Below are 21,116 nucleotides of genomic sequence, written 5' to 3' on the forward strand. Positions count from 1 at the left end.
AATACCTTGCTTGTATATTTCGAAACAGAATTAACCATATTCTGTTCATATTTTTAACTTTTTGGTCATAATACAGTATATTATCTGTGTCAAAATGTTGGTCTTCTTTTGGCTAATAGCTATCTAGTAAATTTAAATAGAGCCAAAGGAAATCCTACCCATCTATGAAGTCTTAAAGAAGTACCAACATACATCTTTGCAAGCCCTATGTCACCAGGTCATTTTTCCTTTTTGGTAATGATCTTGAATGGAAATGGAAATATTTGTGAAGTTTTACTTTCCTATTTAGCCTATTTCTCGATCCATTATTTTCCTTTTTAATTTTTTTTTTAATTTACCTGTAGTTAGATATTTTTATACTAAGCATTTACTTACACATTTCCAAATGAATACCATTAAAATGCAGCCTATTTAAACAACAAAGCAACAGAGTCGTTTTCATCATTTGAATTTGTGTGCAATTTCAAAGGTGTTTAAATCAGGTTGCACTTGATGTCATCTTCAAGTATCTTCTCACTATTACTATTAGATTCCATATCTACTATTTCAAAGGAGGCTGAAGTCATAAAATACCAAATTAGAAAGCCAAGAATAGAAAACATGCACCAAGAACATATGTTCCTTCTTGGTTTATATATCTTTAATTCTGGAGAAATCCTATAACTTCCATACAGAGGGGGGGAAAAAAATTTAAAAAAGCCAACATCTGTTTCTGCTAATGTCTGGTTTAGATCACTATCACATAGAATAAGGTTTTAGAGTGCTGGGGACCAAATCTAAAATTATTATAATACACCTATTAGTATTGTTTTTGTCTAGTTTTAAATAAAGAAGAAATCTGTTATAAAGTCTGGATCTTTATTATTATTATTTTAATTTTTAAGACAAAATTGGAAAATAAAACATTCTTCCTTTATGTAAATACAATTAGAGGAAAAGAGCTGGGCTGGACTTGTTAACCTACAACACTTTGTTCCATCCGGAATGATGTGCACCATCTGGACACATTCTAAATCTACCTGTCCTTTCCTAACTTGTTACTTGTAACTAAGGAACTAAATTGAAGCAATATGTCATCTAGTTAACCTGACATAAAACAAAAAATTGGATACATAAAACATGTTTACCTCTTAAAAGGAGATTTTGCAGAGAAGGATCTGGGTCTCCTGGTGGATAACAGGTTGGCCAGGAGCCAGCAGCTTGCCAGAGGTGGCCAATAAGGCCAATGGTATCCCCTAGGGTGCATTAAAAAGAGCATATCCAGGAGGCTGAGGGAGGTGATCCTCCCCCTCCACTCTCCCCTGGTGAGACCACATCTGGAGCGCTATGTCCAGTTCTGGACTCCTCAGTTAAAGAAAGTCAGGAGCGTGCTAGATAAAATTCAGCAGAGGGCTTGTCACGGGTTACTTAGATTTACCTATGCCCGTGACAGGGGAAGCCACCCCACGCCCCCCCCCGGGGCCCGGAAAGGAGGGGGAAAAGGGGAGTGGGATAAAACAGCGACAATCTAAGGAGGAAAAACTTATTTTACTAAATATGATATCGAAATACAAGATAACACAATATAATATAATTAAGGCTAACAAAATCGAACGAAACAGAGAGAGAGAGTCTCCGAAAACCGAGAGGCCTACTGTGAACTCTAGGCGACACGGCTGGAACGCTTCCCACTCTCCGAGAAGTTCGAGAGAAGAAGGAGGGCACTCCAGCCTGGGAACGAGATTATATAGAGTCCTGGTCCCGTGACTTATTGTTACTCCTGTTGTTCTCTGGGATATGTAGTCTTCTTCTGTGGACTGCACGTTCAACAGAAGTATCCATACTTGACATGATGTTATGATGTGGAATACTGATAGCAAAATTACAAAATTACAAAACCATGACATTCCACCCCTTATTCTACATTATTACATCATGGTTAATATATACATATATATACATATATATACACGTATGTAAAATTGTGATAGCTAAATAGTAGAATTGCATGTAACATAACTAAATGTACAACTATAATAACTAAAATACACTACACATGCAAACATATATATATATATATATAGATACATAAAATTATTGACTGCATTCCCCCAGCATCAAATTCCCTTGTGGCACACATTGAACATCCCCATCCTTCTGCATTACCCACCAAGTGCACCCAGGTCCCTGGGCAAAGACAGTTCCACGGATAGGTTTGCCCTTTCCAGAAGCTGGAAGGACCCAAACAGCTTTTCCCAACATGTTCTTTACATGTATAACAGGGACCTTATCTCCTTCTACAGTGTGTAGGGGGCTAGATTGACTAGGACCATCACGATTGACAGATCCTCTAGTATTGACCAACCAAGTGGCTTCTGCCAGATTCTTCTCCCAGTGCTTAAATGTTCCACCACCCATTGCTTTCAACATAGTTTTCAACAACCCATTATATCGTTCAATTTTACCAGAAGCTGGTGCATGGTAGGGAATATGATAAATCCACTCAATGCCATGATCTTTGGCCCAAGTATTTATAAGAGAATTTTTGAAATGTGTCCCATTATCAGATTCAATTCTTTCTGGGGTGCCATGTCGCCACAGGACTTGTTTCTCAAGACCTAATATGGTGTTTCGAGCAGTAGCATGGGGTACTGCGTATGTTTCAAGCCACCCAGTGGTTGCCTCTACCATAGTGAGTACATAACACTTACCACTGCGAGATCGTGGCAAGGTGATATAATCAACCTGCCACGCCTCCCCATATTTATACTTTTGCCATCGCCCTTCCTCCCAGAGAGGTTTCATCCTTCTGGCTTGTTTAATTATGGCACATGTTTCACAATCATGAATAATCTGCGCAATAGCGTCCATGGTTAAGTCCACCCCTCGGTCTCTGGCCCACTTATATGTCGCGTCTCTTCCTTGATGACCTGAGGTCTCATGAGCCCATCGAGCTAGAAATAATTCACCCTTATTCTGCCAGTCCAAGTCAATTTGAGCCACCTCAATTTTGGCAGCTTTATCTACCTGATGGTTGTTTTGTTGTTCTTCAGTAGCCCGACTTTTGGGCACATGTGCATCCACATGACGCACCTTTACAACCATATTCTTTGTTCGGGAAGCAATGTCCTTCCATAGTTCAGCGGCCCAAACAGATTTTCCCCTCCGTTGCCAGTTATTTTGTTCCCACCGCTGTAACCACCCCCATAAGGCATTTGCCACCATCCATGAGTCAGTATAAAGATACAGCATTGGCCACCTCTCCCGTTCAGCAACATCTAAGGCCAGCTGGACAGCTTTTACCTCTGCAAACTGACTTGATTCTCCCTTACCTTCAGTGGCCTCTGCAACCTGTCGTGTGGGGCTCCACACAGCAGCTTTCCATTTGCGATGCTTCCCTACAATGCGACATGATCCGTCTGTGAATAGGGCATATTTCTTTTCATTTTCTGATAATTCGTTGTATGGTGGGGCCTCTTTAGCACGTGATACCTCTTCTGCTGGTGATGTTCCAAACTTTTTATCTTCAGGCCAGTCCATGATTACCTCTAGGATTCCTGGACGATTGAGGTTTCCCATTCGCGCTCGCTGTGTAATCAGCGTAATCCACTTGCTCCAGGTGACATCGGTAGCATGATGGGTGGAGGGAACCTGTCCTTTGAACATCCAGTTCAGCACTGGCAGTCGAGGTGCCAAAAGGAGCTGTGTTTCAGTCCCGACTACTTCAGAAGCAGCCCGAACCCCCTCATACGCGGCTAAGATCTCCTTCTCAGTTGGAGTGTAGCACTCTTCAGACCCCTTATATGATCGACTCCAGAATCCCAGGGGTCGGCCTCGGGTCTCTCCTGAGGCTCTTTGCCACAAACTCCAAGTGGGGCCTTTCTCTCCAGCAGCAGTATAGAGGATGTTCTTTACATCCTGTCCAGTCCGTACTGGCCCCAGGGCTACAGCACGGGCTATCTCTTGTTTAATCTGTTCAAAAGCCTGCTGCTGCTCAGGGCCCCATGCAAAATCATTCTTCTTCCGCGTTACCTGATAAAGGGGGCTTACAATGAGGCTGTAGTTTGGAATGTGCATCCTCCAAAAGCCCACTGCACCCAGGAAAGATTGTGTCTCTTTCTTGCTAGTTGGTGGAGACATGGCAGTGATTTTGTCGATCACATCTGCTGGGATGTGACGACGTCCATCCTGCCACTTTATACCTAAGAACTGAATTTCCTGGGCAGGTCCTTTTACTTTGCTTCGCTTAATAGCAAAGCCAGCTTGTAGAAGAATCCGGATTATCTGCTCTCCTTTTGTGAAAACTTCTTCTGCTGTATCGCCCCACACAACAATGTCATCAATGTACTGCAGGTGTTCAGGAGCACCACCCTGTTCCAGTACAGTTTGGACCAACCCATGGCAAATGGTTGGGCTGTGTTTCCACCCCTGGGGCAAACGGTTCCAAGTATACTGAATGCCCCTCCAGGTGAAGGCAAACTGTGGCTTGCATTCTGCGGCCAAAGGAATAGAGAAGAAGGCATTGGCAATGTCAATGGTGGCATACCATTTGGCTGCTTTTGACTCCAGCTCGTACTGGAGTTCCAACATGTCCGGCACAGCAGCGCTCAATGGGGGTGTGACCTCATTCAGGCCACGGTAGTCTACTGTCAGCCTCCATTCTCCACTGGCTTTACGCACTGGCCATATGGGACTGTTAAAAGGTGAGTGAGTTTTACTGATCACTCCCTGATTCTCCAACTGGCGAATCAAATCATGAATGGGGAGCAAGGAATCCCTGTTGGTGCGATACTGCCGTCTGTGCACTGTCTTTGTAGCAATCGGTACCTGCTGCTCTTTTACTCGTAGCAGCCCCACAACAGACGGGTCCTCTGACAGGCCAGGCAAAACAGACAGCTGCTTAATGTTGTCCATGTCTACAGCAGCTATCCCAAAGGCCCATCGATACCCCTTAGGATCCTTGAAATGCCCCCTTCTGAGGTAATCAATACCCAGTATACATGGAGCCCCTGGGCCAGTCACAATAGGATGTTTTTGCCAGTCTTTGCCAGTGAGGCTTATTTCAGCCTCCAGCACAGTCAATTCTTGAGAGCCCCCAGTCACTCCAGAAATATGGATTGATTCTGTCCCTTCATGACTGGAGGGCATTAGGGTGCACTGTGCACCGGTATCCACCAGTGCCTTATATTTCTGTGGTTCTGATGTGCCAGGCCATCGAATCCACACAGTCCAATAAACTCTATTATCCCTTTCCCTCCCCTGACTGAGGGCAGGGCCCCTCTATTGGTTACCTGTGATGACTGGAGCAACTCCACTGGTGGTTGGTATGTCTAGTAGTTCTTTCACCCGTGCTCGTAGTGCAGACGTGGGCTGATCATGCCACTTCCTCATGTCTTCTCCACGGTCACGTAGGTAGCGCCACATGGAAACACGCGGTGCAATCGTACTGTTGTTCTTTGCTCGAGCTGGGAAGCGTGTGCGTTTAACAGCTGAGACTTTTGATGATGCAGGTGGGGAGTAGGACTGGACTAGTTTGATCAGATCCTTCATTAGACCTGGTGGCCCGTACGAGGATTGACCTTCATCAGTTGTTTCTGATACTGTTACGGGATCATTACAATTAGTTGATGGAAACAATTTCTTGCACATTTCATCTACTCGGTTTTCTAGCCGTGAGATGGCAGAAACTGCGGCATGCAGTTGGGGGAGCTGCTGATCGGTGGTTTGAAGCATTATAATCAGCTCAACAACTCGGGGCCATCTGTCCACGAATCCTTTAGATCCTGATACCAATGACTGTGCAATTCTCTCTGGTGCTGTACTTGTGATTTTCTGCCACATGTCAGGATCGGCCCTCACTCTCTCTGGGTCAAGTTCGCTTGGATCAGGGCTGTACAGCATTTTCGCCATGGCCAATTCCCTCAGGCGCTGAATACCTTTTTGGACAGTATTCCAACTATCAAATTTAGGCTTCAAAGCATCCTTATAGGGGTACCTTTCTCTCACGGCTTCTAACAGCCGCAACCAGAGAGTAGCAGCTCCATCCGAACATCTGCTAATCCCTCTGTCGATACCTGCATCTTGGGCAATGCTTCCTAGTTGGCGAGCTTCATTACCATCTAGAGACAAGCTGTTGGCCCCGTTGTCCCAGCAGCGAAGCAACCAAGCAAGGATACCTTCATCTTGACGCCGTGTGAACTCCTTTCTTGAGCCTTGGATTTCAGTCAGCTTCAGAGGTCGACAATAGGTGATTTCCTCCTCATCATCAGTCTCTTCTTCATGCCTCTTGGTTTTTGCCTTTGCTTTTTTCGGTACTGCTCCATGCCCGGCACCTGGGTCTTCTGCTGCCCCCCCCTGTGCTTCTCCTTCTTTTCGTTCTAGACGCATGGACACCCGTTTCCATTTCTTGCCTTCCACAGGGGCAACTGATATTGCTACTGATGCCTCCTGTGACTGATCAGAATTAACTTGGGCTTGAATCTCAGATCGGAAACTCTCTCTCTCCAGAATAGTATGATACAAAGCACGGTATGCATAAGCCAAACCCCACATAAGGTTTACCTCCTTAGATCTCTGACCCAAATACTCACTTAATTTCTTAGGGTCCCTTAGGTGTTCAAGAGTGAAATCCCATGACACTGCGGGTCCCCATGCTTCTAAGACTTTTCCTAAACCTTTCCATATTCCCTGCCAGTCATCATTCTCTGGTTCTGGAGGAGACTTCCGCATAGAACGAATGCATAGGAACATATATGCATGCATTGATAGTGATAACATGAATGCAAGTATGAACCCTATCTCAGTTATTGAAAAGCGTGTGGAAATCTGAGAGTACAACCTAAATAAAAAGGGTTTTTTTAGCCTGTACAATGAATTAAACATGGTGGTGTTTGTAAAATTGCCTGTTCCATCTGGGATGCAAGTATTTGTAAAATTGCCTGTTCCATCTGGGATGCAAGTGTTTGTAAGATTCACAATTCCATCTGGGGTGTAGATGCCAAAATTCTGACCATACCACATCTCGTAAAAGTACCAGGCAGGTGTCTCCATCAGTATCCACCTTATTAGGCTATATATCTGCACAATTCCACAACACCAAATTATGGTGTTAATAGTTGACCAATACTTTAAGAAGATCATAATTGCTTTCAATCCCTTAAACAGAGCAACTGGGATGAAGAGTGGATTCATAGCTGGCAGGCTCTGTAAAAGTCAGAGCTAGCTAGCTTTGCTCTAAGGGAGAAAGAAATCCCTTTGTTTTCTACACAAAAGTTAGATAGCAGTGCTGAGAATGTGCAGCAGCCCTTAATGTTGACAATTTGTCTGGTATTTCAAGGTCACGTTCTCTGTGAGCAGCTACGGAAAGATAACACTCCCAACACTCCCGTAACGAAGCTCTTTAAGAGCAAAGAGAGAGTTGTTCTAAAAGCTAAAAAGCTCTATGCCCGCATTCTCCACCAAAAAATCTGTCACGGGTTACTTAGATTTACCTATGCCCGTGACAGGGGAAGCCACCCCACGCCCCCCCCCGGGGCCCGGAAAGGAGGGGGAAAAGGGGAGTGGGATAAAACAGCGACAATCTAAGGAGGAAAAACTTATTTTACTAAATATGATATCGAAATACAAGATAACACAATATAATATAATTAAGGCTAACAAAATCGAACGAAACAGAGAGAGAGAGTCTCCGAAAACCGAGAGGCCTACTGTGAACTCTAGGCGACACGGCTGGAACGCTTCCCACTCTCCGAGAAGTTCGAGAGAAGAAGGAGGGCACTCCAGCCTGGGAACGAGATTATATAGAGTCCTGGTCCCGTGACTTATTGTTACTCCTGTTGTTCTCTGGGATATGTAGTCTTCTTCTGTGGACTGCACGTTCAACAGAAGTATCCATACTTGACATGATGTTATGATGTGGAATACTGATAGCAAAATTACAAAATTACAAAACCATGACAGGGCTACAAAGATGATTATGGGCCTGCTGCATCTCCCTTGAGAGGAAAGGCTGAGAGACCTGGGAGCATTCAGCCTGGGGAAAAGAGGACAGAGGGGGAATCTTAACAGTGGTTATAAATATCTAAAGGGTGGGAGGGAAGTGCATGGGACCAGGCTTTTGTCAGTGGTGCCCAGAGGCAGGACAAGGGCACAAACTGAAACACTGGAAGTTCCATCTGAACATGAATTTCCTTACTTTGAAGGTGACAGAGCAGTGGAAGAGGCCACTCAGATTCAAAACCCACCTGTATGCTTTTATCTGCAACCCACTGTAGAGAACATACTTTATCAGGGGTTTGAACTGGATGACCTTCAGAGGCCCCTGCCAACTCCTACAATTCTGTGATTCTTTGAGATCTGCTATGACATTTAGAAAAGGTATTTGTCTGTTGGTCACAGAATGGCAAAGGTATAAGAACTGAAATATATACACAAGTCCGGAGGTGGTGGAGTCTCCTTCTCTGGAGATATTTAAGACCCGCCTGGACGCCTTCCTGTGTGACATGGTGTAGGGAGCCTGCTTTGGCAGGGGGGTTGGACTCAATGATCTCTAGAGGTCCCTTCCAACCCCTACAATTCTGTGATTCTGTGATTCTGTGATACTCTAAGACTAACCTTTTTAATTTTTTGTTGGTTGAGTGGACCACTGCCCACAACAGCCTCTTGGCATCTTTCCTTTCACTCCCTTGGCTTTCTTCCGACAACATCTCACAAATCTGTATTTGGTCCAAATTTTTTATTTCCAAGAACACTACTACCATTTCTTGGAAATGTTCTGATTCATATACTACAACAGAGCACAGTAGTCATTTCAGGAAGGCAGATATTTAATTTGGATGTTTATAAATGCCAAAGTCTTACATACTTACTGAGAGTTTTGAATTCAGATGTGCAGAATTCTCATAAAAGTAGCTGTTCTCAGAAACAATTTTTTTTTAAATCACAAGAGATCATACGTGAAAGAGATTGTGTTTAAATTTAAGATGAGCTCCATTCTGATTTTAAGCCTGTCACATATTAAAGGAAAAGTTGTTGTTATTTCAGACCAAGACTTAAACATCTGTACAGCTGAATAACTCTCAAAGAAGGATTTGGGATGCAAGTTGTCAAGTTGGACTAATATCTAAAGCAAATTTTCCTGAATCTGGTTTATATATCTTATATCTCAGGACTTTAATTCTGGGTAGTAAACTATCATGGCACAGATTTCAAGATGAATTTGCACATTTTCTCATTTTAACTACAGAGGGCCTTATGTTGATTCAACTGGAATCTTACACATGAACAATTATGGGCTAAGTCTCAAGTTCATAACAAGATATACTTACATCTGAACTTTATATCCCCATTCCATTAGACACACTTCACATGGATCTTCGCACAATAAGTATCAGTTGTTATTAACAAATAAGTATTTGTTGTTTTAAATTGATTATTTCATGCTTCTTGAATCCTACCCCAAATCCTCATGCTCTGCTCTTATGAAATCTGAATGTTTCAGTCAGCTATCTTAAGACTGCTAAGTCATAAAAATTATCTTTACATTTTCATTTTATGGGAGAATTCTGTATACATATTGTACTGCTTTGGATAAATGAATACTCAGTGTTGATTATAATTAGGTGTAAATTCAAAGTCTTGGTGTATACTAATGTATACATTCTGAAGGTTTGTCTATGTGTACCTTTATGAAGACAGAATGTATTTGTATATGTACTCATTACATTTCATATTGGTTATGCATAAACAAATATATTACATGATATAAACGTAAGTATTACATATCCTTTGTCATAAAATGGCCAGCAGAAGCCAACCCCCTGCTGTTGGACCACTATCAGAGAAAATATCTTGCTATGAAAGAGGATGGTCTTTGTACCTTCCATCAAGACTAGAGATTTTCCTGAACCATAACTGGGATTCAATGAGACACACGCTTATTATCCAGCAAATATCCAGCTTTTCTACTGAACCTCCACTTTTTGCTCCAGGAGGTCAGGGTTGCCTACAATTCTGCATTCTTTTTCTACCAAGAATAATGTTTGTAAGATCATACCAACCTCTCTCTCTTTAATCCAAATGCTGTCCCCATGGAGCTCATAATGTCTGTGTTACAAACATCATTTCAGCCTCTCCTACAATGTCTCACATTTCTCACTTTGTAGAATATAGTGAAATCTTATATTTTCACACCTTCAAAAAATCTGCAGGTAAGAAATGTTCTGGCCCAGAACTCAGTGGGTTTAATTTACAGTGTACCTCAATTCTGCAAGATGTTTTCATAGGAAGCTAATTAACCAGGTTTCTTCCTTCAGCTTTTCTCTCATCTGATCCTCCAGAAGAGATATTTTCAGAATGAATCTGTAAATCTCCAGAATATAAATGGTCACTTTGCTATTTTCATTCTTTGGATTTTAAAATAATAACTGGCAGCATTTCTCAAGACATTTGAGACAGTTAGGTAACATACATTAGAAACAGAATATACAAATAATAAAAGAATGGAGACATAATAAAAGCCAACATGCAGTATAAATATTGCAAGTTTCCTTGGTGTATCTTCAGCTTGAAACAATATTTACTTTCTCATAAGCCAATCGTTCACTTTGGAATTCATCATATGTAAGCTATTTCTTACCTAGGTCATATATTATAAATAATTTCTGCCAGGATTTTTTCTTAAAGGTAATACATACATGTGTTCTATTTGTTTTCACTATCAATCTTCCTTTGAGCAGTGTTCCATCATATATGTTTACACAAGAAAGTAATAAAGTTTGCTTGTTTGTCCTGAGAATGTTACTTTTCAATGCACCTATTTTTGCTTTCTGTCTTTAAGAGACAATTACCTGTCTGCCTAGAGTAAGCTTCTGTTGTATTTCTCATTTTTTTTTAGTATAAAGAAACCTTTTAATTCTTCTTTAAAATAGATTTCCAAATTTTCAATATGAGAAGCAGACTCTGTATAGAAGGGTGAAGAGAATGTGTACATTCTTTGAGTAGTATCTTTTTGTTGCTAATTAACAAGCAGCTTTATGAGCATAGGATTTCCCTTTCCTTACTGGGGAGGATTTCTGCCATTGGGAATTTCTGTTCAGTTTTGTGACTTCTGTCTTGTGTGACAGACAGAGAGCAAGAACATGCATATTTCTAATATTAAAAATCAAAACACAATTAGACAACATTCAAAATCAGTGCAAGATTAGGGAAGACTGAAAATATGAAGAAAACATTTTGTTTGTTTGACAGCAGAATAGATATTCATTTTGTTAGACGTTGGTAGTCTTACTGAAAATCGATAACAAGTTTTAACAGTCATTAAAATTATAAAATGCTGCTGTCTAGTCTAGATTAAAAATAAAAAGTCTAGTCTATGCACCCAGTGTGCCCTCTTTGAGGGAAGAGTTTAAAATAAAACTTCTGGTCTTTGAGATTTTGAGCTAAAAAGACTTACTTCAACACTAAAAGAATGTCAGAAATAGAACAGAACAGATGAGTTTAATATGCACATGGCAACTAGTTGTGTCTGTACAAATTTCTATTCCACCATCAGTCTTACCACCCCTTCTACTAATCTGGGGTCTTATTAGCCAGATTTGAGAAAAAAAAAAAAAAAAAAAAAAAAAAAAAAAAAAAAAAAACTGGAATTCTATACAGGTAGTCCTATATGTGTAATGAAAAACAACATTTTGGTTTAGAAAAAAGATCCTGATGTATGGATGTCCTTGCTGGCCTGATCAATCAGCAGACCCACAGCTCCAAGTTAGGCATAACACTAACCCCTGGGGCAGTTACAGAGAAAAGAATAGAATCATTGAAATTTGTGGGCCTGCAGAGAAGGAAATAAATCTTTAGGAAAAACCCTGTCCTTCCAGAACACAAGTGACAAGAGGAAGATTTGTTTTCAGATCTCATTTTTGACCAGTCTTACACAACAGTTTTGAGTTTTGCCTCTCTGATGAACTGCCATCATCTAGTATACTATTTTTGAGAGTTACTAAAATATACTTCTAAAGACTTTAAGAATTTGGACAGCCTGTGAAGAGTCCAGAGAACAAACTTTACAAACGATAAATGATCGGCAAAATAGGAAAGAAAAAAAAAAAAGAAAAGAAAAGAAAAAAGAAAAAGAAAAAAGATGTACAGAATGAGACTGCGTCAACCAGGGCTGCTTTATGTAATGAAATTTTAAAAAATAAACAAAAACAAAAAACAATCTCTGATAATCATGTTGAGAAAGTTAATGATTCATGTCCCTTCAACGGACATGAAAGAAAAGAAGCAGCATTACATTATGAGAAGCTTTCTAAGTATGAAAACATAAAGCACCAGAATTTTCCACTATTAATCATGTTTTATCCATCTCAGGATGGCAGCTATAGATGAATTGGTGAGAACGTGGCTAGTTTCTCAAGGAATTAGAAATATAAATTGGATTTAACAAAGTTATCCTTACATGCCATATGGTCACTGCTCAGCCCCATTCCTGCAACACTATACTGAAATGCCTATTTTCTGAACTCTGTGTGTTTATATATAGGATAGAGTGACAAAGTGGATCCCTGCTCTTCTCTTCTCTAGAGACTTGCTCATTTTTATCCAGGTTGGGAGCACTTTTGTTTAAAACACGGTGAAGCTGGGATCTAACCAAGAGGGCCACAGGGAGATTTTTCTCATTTTGATTTTGATTATAAGACATTTTCCACTGACCTCTAACAAATCCTTTTTCTTTTTTTTTTTTCTTTTTTTTTTTCTTTTTTTTTTTTTTTTATTTTGGGGTAGGTTTTTGTGTGTTTTTTGGTGTGTTTTTTTTTGGGGGGGGGGGCGGGGGGCTAGTGATAGCATTGTTATAACCTCATACAGCAGTCATCTGTCATCTATTTTGCTTAATATGTTTTCATTTCATATTAGGTGATTTTAAATGAGACTTGGGAAAGTCATGGGAGATTAAAGTAGAAATATTAATGTTATTTGCTACATGTATAGGCTTATTCTTTTATAGTGTTTATATCACTTTAAAATGTCACTGCTGGCAGGGTGAGGTAGAGCCTTCTATGGAGAAACTGGGGTTAGCCTTTCCCTGGGAGCCAACAATCATGTCCAGGGAGGCCTCTCCAGAAGGCAGAGTGAGTTAGTGATGGAAGAACTCACCAAGTTGAAATCATCAACACAAACAGAGTCTGGGCAGCAAGCTGACATGCAGTCAGGCTTCAGAAGAGCTGCAAGAAATGTCTGAAAGAACCACAGAGACTGGTTAAGAGTTCACTGCAGTTCAAGAAGATGGTAAGAGTTGTGGATGGAGAATGAAATTGCAAGTAGGGAGCACAAGACCAAGGAAGGAGACTTTTTACATTTTGCTCGGATTTGTGCCTTTTTGATTCTGAATTTCCCTATTTTAAAAAAGTTCAGCATTTGTGGATTTATGATACTCATTATATATCATCAAGGAAGTTTAAAAATGAAGCTTCTGCCAGGGCCACAGGTCAGGGAGAAGGTAAAAGGGAATAGAAGGTTGGTGAGTCAGCCCTGGGTTTTGAAAACTGCCATTCCTCTCCATGGGCAAGAAAGACCAACTGACAATATGATGATCATAAGTCCAGTTTTCTCCAGGGTTTCTTCCTAAGTAAGGTAGCTGCCTCTTCACCACAGTTTTCCAAGCATAACGTCAGTGCAACACTTAAGAACAATTCACTGTGACTAAAGACTGGACTCAGCCAAGTGCATTTATAAATAACATTCCTCCAAATTGCACTGTCTGTTCATTCTTCTAAAGAACACTTAAGACTTTGTACTTTAAAACAAATGGATTGTCCAGGGCAATTCTGCAAAAGTAATTCAGTCTGAACTGAAAATGTGTACCACAGACATGGCAAAACTGATCCAACCTGGAAGACTGATCTATAAATTTTCCTCCCTGACAATGTACTCTCTTAGTCTCTCACTCTCTCTCCCTTCCTTGCCTACTCTCCCCACTTTTTTTTTCATTGCCTGGCTCCATTAGGCTGGAATCTTATTGTTCTGGGCTTTTTTTGTTGTTGTTCCATAAACTGCTGTGTTCAAACCACTGGTGCAAATTTGTCAGAATTTAGTTCCACAGGGAGTTCAATGTAGGATGGGTTTTGTTGCATCTCTTCGTTGTTCTGACTTGTGTTCTTCATTGTTCTGACTTGTGTTCTTCCCATACATCTTTGCTTTTAACTTAGGAAGTTCTTCAAAAGCTTACCTCCCTTTAATTTTTGTGAAGAATTCTGTCTGAAGGATTATGAAGATATTTAACAGGGACATTAAAATATTTCATGTTTTCCTGACACCATTACATTGATTACACAAAAATAAATAAAATTGTTACAAAAAGTGGAGAAATCCACAAAAAAATTGAGGTCAATATATTCATAATATAACTATCTCACAGTATAAAAGTGCTTTTTTCACAGTTCTGTTAATGGGAATTGAGTGTTAACATTGCTGTTTGATTTGGGGACAGAACAAGACAAAAAGTGTCTGTTTTTCTGTGTATCGAAGTACATAAAATGTAGCGTTAAATCTAAAGTCCTTTTTTTCCTATTCTCAAATCTCATTTCTTACTTTCCACTCAAAATATTTAAATTTAATTTTGTCTCTCCACAGAGTACTTGCTCCCAGAATCAAATACCTCCATCACAGGGATATTATATCACAAGAAGCTGGCTATTATTAAAAAGTATTTATTTTCCATTTCTATTTGTAAATGTCTTTTAAAATTACAGGTTGAATCATGGAACTACCTTGTTACTATATTTATTTTATTTTACAAGCGAGTCATGCTAAACATGTTCTGGTGTCAATTTTAATAACTCAGTTTTCCTGACTTTTCATTCCTGTTTAATTTTTAAGAATATAAAACAGACCCAGAAGTAACATCCACTGTTTGTTTGAAGAAGAACTGGCATAGATAGTTTTTCTCTGTGATTGTATTGTTTTGCCAACTTGTCAACTTGTCGGCAGTCCACAAATCATTAGAGTCCTAAATCTACTATCAGATCATCTGAGCAAACAACACAGCCTTCCTCATGCGTGATAAATGAAAAGTGATGACATACCTGACAAACCCAATTTAGCGTTCAATTTATACAAAAGAAACCTTTTTTTTTTTTTTTTGTTAGAACTACTAGAAGCAAACACATGGCACATGAACTGAAGTCATCAGTGAGAGCAGAATCCGGACATAAATGGGAAGAAGAACAAAAAACTGATAGAAGAAATAAGGGCCTCGGTACCATCTAGCCTCCTGCCTTTTGTGACAGAGAAATCTGGTTCTTCTTAATTTTAATATGTGTAATTAAATAACGAAGATTATTTCACTCTTTTGAGTGATTTTACTTGGAACAACATAGGTGTACATAATTTAACCTATTGTTAACCTTTCCTCCTTTTACACTCAGAATCACAGAATTGTAAGGGTTGGAAGGGACCTCTAGAAATCATCGAGTCCAACCGGTTCCCTACACCATGTCACACAGGTAGGCGTCCAGGCGGGTCTTAAATATCCACAGAGAAGGAGACTCCACCACCTCCCTGGGCAGCCTATTCCAGTGCTCCGTCACCCTCACTGTAAAGAAGTTCTTCCACACATTCATGTGGAACTTCCTATGATGTACTTTCATCCCATTACGCCTAGTCCTATCCCCACGCACTACTGAAAAGAGACCAGCCTCACCACTATGTCTCCCACACCTCAGGTATTTATAAACCTGGATCAGGTCCCCTCTCAGACTCCTTTTCTCAAGGCTAAACAGACCCAGTTCCCTAAGTCTCTCCTCATAGGGGAGATGCTCCAGGCCCTTCACCATCTTAGTTGCCCTCCGCTGGACTCTTTCCAAGAGATCCCTGTCTTTTTTGTTCTGGGGAGCCCAGAACTGGATGCAGCATTCCAGATGAGGCCTCACCAGGGCAGAGCAGAGGGGGAGGATCACCTCCTTCGACCTGCTGGACACGCTCTTTTTAATACACCCCAGTATGCCATTGGCTTTTTTGGCTACAAGGGCACACTGCTGGCTCATGGTCAATCTGTCGTCCACCAGGACGCCCAGGTCCCTCTCTGCAGAGCTCCTCTCCAGCAGGTCTTCCCCCAGCCTGTACTGGTGCATGCAATTATTTCTACCTAGGTGCAAGACTCTACACTTGCTTTTGTTAAACCTCATCCGGTTTCTTACTGCCCAGCTCTCCAGCCTGTCCAGGTCTCGCTGAATGGCAGCACAGCCTTCAGGCGTGTCAGCCAATGCTCCCAACTTCGCGTCATCAGCAAACTTGCTGAGGGTGGTCACTATCCCCTCATCAAGGTCGTTGATGAAGATGTTGAACAAGACCGGACCCAGTACAGACCCCTGGGGGACGCCGCTAGTTACAGGCCTCCAGCCAGACACCGCACCGCCAACGACAACCCTCTGCACTCTGCCAGTCAGCCAGTTCTCCACCCACTTCACCGTTCACTCATCTATCCCACGCTTCCTCAGCTTTGTTATAAGGATGTCACGGGGGACAGTATCAAAAGCCTTACTGAAATCAAGGCAGACTACATCTACCGCCCTCCCCCTGTCCACCCAGCTAGTGACATCTTCATAAAAGGCCACCAGGTTGGTCGAGCACGACCTCCCCTTGGTGAACCCATGCTGAGTACCCCTGATAACCTCCTTATCACCCAGTTGTCTGGAGATGGCATCCAGCACAAGCTGTTCCATCACCTTCCCTGGGACAGAGGTGAGGCTGACTGGCCTATAGTTACCCGGGTCTTCCTTCTTGCCCTTTCTGAAGACTGGAGTGACATTGGCCGTCCTCCAGCCTTCAGGCACCTCCCCAGTTCTCCAAGACCTCTGACAGATTACAGAGAGAGGCTCAGCAACAACCTCCGCCAGCTCTCTCAGCACCCGCGTATGCACCCCGTCAGGTCCCATGGATTTATGGACCTTAATGTTTCCTAGGCACTCACGGACCACCTCTTCCCTGACTAAAGGGGAATCTCCCATTGCCCGGTCTCAGGAACTTGCTTATTAAGATCAGAACTGTTTACTCCAATTAACGCCATTTAAGAAAATTTTAAAACTACATTGAATAAAGATTCGCATAAACAAGAGACTACAGTTCTGATTCAGATCCTGGAATATCCAGTAATACTCATTAAGAGTTGCCCATAATGTGTGCTATTTAGTCTGTCGTGATCCCTTAAAGGAGTAAAAGAATTGGTGAAAACTAGTCTAACTGCAGGCAAACCTAAGGGAGGCCCTGGGAACTCAGAAAAACATAGACGAGGCTCAAGATGGACAGGCCCACTTTATTTACTGCTCTGCAGACAGGCAGAAACACACTCGTCTCAGAGATCCCTCTCTTGAGTCAAGAAGTCAAGAGTGGACAAAGATTGAGATTTAAAGTGGACCTGATAATGAAAAGAATATTGCATCAACAAAAACTGAAGAAATTGAAGCAAATGCCACCAAAAAAATCAGGTTAAGAACAAGACGTGTTTAATCTGTAATCGCCCCTTAGGGTAGTACAGTATATGAAGCCAACTGCTTTCTCTGCAGTAAAACCCGAGGGAAACAAAGGAAATCCAGTCCGGCCACGCGCCTCAGAACAGGGCCGATGCCGCGGCCATGGAGGCCCAGGGCAGCTGAGGGGGGGCCGAAGGGTGGGGCCGAAGGGTGGGGATGGGGCGTCTGTGACGGCACAGCGCGTCACAATGCGGGGCTGGCATCGAGGCCAGCAGCGGGCAGCGCTGCTGCACTTTGGCCTGGGCCAGCGGTGAGTGCAGCAGCCGGGGGAAGGCTGCGCTGGGCCGGGCGCGACCTGCGGCCCGCGAGGGGTTTGGGAGCCTGCAGTGCCGGCAGCGAGCGCTCAGGGGAGCCTGTGAGCGGCTCTCTGGGCAGCCAGCAGCGGCGCTGGCCTCAGCCCCCGCTGCCTCCCAGCTCCCTCGGCCCCGCTCCTACCTGAGCCCAGGGGCTGTGGCTCCTGGACCCGCTCCCCCAGCCGTGCTCGAGCTCCCACCCAGCCCCACTGACCTCCCCTCTCTCATCTCTTCCAGATCATGGCTTTGGCGTTTTTCTTCGCCTTGTTGGCGCAGAGAGTGGCTTTCGTTGGTGATGAGTTGGACGTGGAAACGCTGGAACGCATGCGTGAGCGTGAGGTGTTTCTGCAAGAGCAGATGACACTTCAGTGGCAGCACGTAGAGAACCTGGGGCAGAGCTGGATAGGCATTCGAGCCTTGTCCTCTGTGTTGCCTTACCGGAAGGTCTGCAGCCTTCTTGAACGCATGCGTGAGGTGTTTCTGCGAAAGCGGATGGAAAAGCTTCCGCTTCCGCTTCCGCTTCCGCAATTGGAAGAGAGCAACCTGAAGAAGAGCAGGGTGGATATTCAAGCCTTGCTCTTCTCTGTGTTGCCTTACTGGAAGGTTTGCAGTGTTCTTTGCATTCTCTTCCTTTTTCTCTGGTTCATGTGGAAGATCTATAAAAGGTTCCAGAGAAGTGAAGACATCAGTGATGAGGAGAGCTCCATCAGTAAGCAGGAGCAGCAGGAGGAGCAACAGGTTGATGCGCTCTGGCCAGACCAAATTCATCGAGACAACTGTGAGCAGATACTCCTCCTATTTGGTCGCCTCATCAACTTATGCCAGTATCTCGTGTCAGATACTTTCTTTCCGGTGCCAGAGCGCCCCATCGGGGTGGGCAGTGCCTATGAAGGCTGGTGTCCCCCTGAGAAGGAACCCATCTTCTGCCTGCTTGTGCCCCTGTCGGCCCCCCGTGGGCACGTTTTCCACCTTGATCTGGGTGCCGCAGGGGAGCTGCCAGCAAGGAACTCCCGCATCCATGTAGATCTGGAATGCACGTGCGGGAGGGAGCCGGAGATGGGTATGCGGTGCTTCCTCCACACCTCCAAGGAAGAGCTGGGAAATCAGCACCCCAGCCTACTACGTGACTTCTGCGAGGACGCCTACCTAGATGTGGAGAAGACTGTCCGAAGGTTCCAGGTGCTGATCACACATGCCTGGAAATACATGCCTGAGGCAGAGACGTGCAGCATGAATGTGATGCCGTCCGGGCGCTCCTGCAGGATTCATCTGACAGACATCCACAAAACAGCCTGCGTTGTTGAGATTGTGTTTGGCGTCCAGCAAGAAAATACGGACATCTTTCTGAGCAGCCAGGAGACAGAGGCTGCTTTTACCCCCAGCACAACCTGGCCACAGAGTTGTGCGGTGGCTGAGGCAAAGTTTTTCCAGCACATAGCCACCCGTGACCAGTGGAACACTTTCAACCTCACATATGTGCAAGTGGGTGCCCACATCCTGGCGGGACAGACTTTTTCTCCCTACCAACTGAGGACAGTGCTCATGCACCTCCTGACTGACATCCCTTTGAAAAGCTGGCATGGGAGCTATTTCCTGCAGCGGATGGATGACATCTTGCGCTACCTGTGCTGCTGTGTGGAGGAAAAACGCCTGAACCATTTCCTCATAGGAAATGAGGATGTGCCTGCGGAGATTATCTTGCCGCAGGAATTCCGAGCGTCCCGACCGCTCAACCTCCTCCAGCACCTGGTGCAAGATCCAGACAGTTATGAGCAGGCACTGCAGGAGTTGTGGGAGCTGCAAGATCAGCTCACAGGCCTGCTGTTCTATTGGAAATGAGAGACGCCCACTTGTCCTACAGACGAGCACTCTGGACATGGAGAAGACACCACTCAGCAGGCAGTCGGAATTGCTCCCAAATGTTTTCTCCACAACAAACCAACAGTGCAGTAGCCAGAGTGCCGAACTGAATATGCACAAGGGAGCAGCTGGTGTGAGACTACACTGTCCTTCCCTCACCAGCCTGAGGACCACCTGGGGAGAGAGAAGATGCTCAGCCTCCTGTACAAACTCTCCAGGATATGGAGAAAACTGCAACCTGGTTCCAGGAACTGGTGAGAGAAGCCTGGGTAGCTATGCCTCAACTGTCAACAGTGCAGCGCGAGTTGAGGCCCTCCGTCTGCTTCTGCAAGCTCCGGCTGACAACCACCTCTTGCAGAGTCCTCTGGATTGAGCTCAGGCTCAGGGTACAGCAAGAGGACTTGGACACATTTCTGTCCTTTGAGTAGGCAGGGGCTGTTGACAGCAGAAGCACGAGGAGGCCGCAGAGATGCGATGCAGCAGAGACTTCTTTGGGAAACAGCCGCTACCGCAGGCTACATCTGATGGATTTCAAAAGAAGCTGCTTACTTAAGGCAGCGTTTGGAGTGCAGCAAGACCATGAAGACATCTATCCGAGCAGCCAGGAGACAGAGACAGCTAGACCCATATCCTGGTAGCCACCGGCATTTCTACATATGGGACCACACGGAGTGAAGAAGAATCATCTTTGTCCACACTGAAAATATAGTTAAATATAGTTAATGTAGATCAGAAAACGCATATTATTAAAACATATACATCGATGCTTCATCGATGTATATGTTTTAATTAAAATTTAATAAAAAATTTATAAAAATTTTTTAAAATTTTTAAAAAAATTATAAAAATTTTTAAAAATTTTAAAAAAATTATAAAAATTTATAAAAATTTATAAAAATTAAAAAAAATTAAAAAACAAACAAAACTAGTGGTGTATGTGCCCTTCTTTTGGTGAAACTAATGCATCAGCTTTGGAACACCGGTGGATGGCAAGCTGAGACTAACAATTGCAGAAGCTAGCTTTAAGCTTGACTGTGTTCGTTAGACATTATTTTGGGGCTTTGTAACTTGGGTTCATGGTGAAGGCATGGCCAGGACCCCCTTTTCTGCAGAGCTGGCACTGACATCGGCAAGGAAATAAAGTAACACAAATACATTAATCTGACTTAAGGCAGGGTAAACCCATGTCATTGCAGCTGACTTTCCTCCCATTCATCAAAAATTCTGTAGCAACTAAGCAAATACAAAGCAACTAAAAACCGCCAGCTAGGCCAAAGACAGTAAATGTTCCCATGCTTTTAGCTGGAGAGAGAAGTAAAAAGTGTTGATCTGTAAGCCAAAGTAACACTCCTTTCTTCCTTCTCTATACAGTCCTTCACATGTGCCACCATTCTGTTGTAGCATCATGAAGGAAGTAATCCAGAAAGTGACATAGGTTCCTGTTAACCATGCCATTTCTTGA

At 43.1% G+C, this 21,116-nt stretch overlaps 1 protein-coding gene across 1 annotated transcript; it reads left to right on the forward strand.

Moving 5' to 3' along the window:
* Positions 1 to 18,249: 18,249 nt before the first annotated feature.
* On the forward strand, positions 18,250 to 20,390 carry LOC146761508 (inositol 1,4,5-trisphosphate receptor-interacting protein-like 1). The gene has a single exon (XM_085541968.1). It carries the CDS (start codon positions 18,260 to 18,262, stop codon positions 19,631 to 19,633), a length of 1,374 nt encoding a protein of 457 aa, XP_085398094.1. The 5' UTR covers positions 18,250 to 18,259; the 3' UTR covers positions 19,634 to 20,390.
* Positions 20,391 to 21,116: the final 726 nt, after the last annotated feature.

The sequence above is a fragment of the Coturnix japonica genome, chromosome 3, assembly GCF_054131305.1.
Source record: "Coturnix japonica strain WE chromosome 3, WE-NBRP24, whole genome shotgun sequence".
Classification (NCBI taxonomy): Eukaryota; Metazoa; Chordata; class Aves; order Galliformes; family Phasianidae; genus Coturnix; species Coturnix japonica.

What these genes read in the sequence shown, in the direction of transcription:
- LOC146761508 (XM_085541968.1), top strand. Translation starts at nt 18,260, where the DNA reads ATGCGTGAGGTGTTTCTGCGAAAGCGGATGGAAAAGCTTCCGCTTCCG.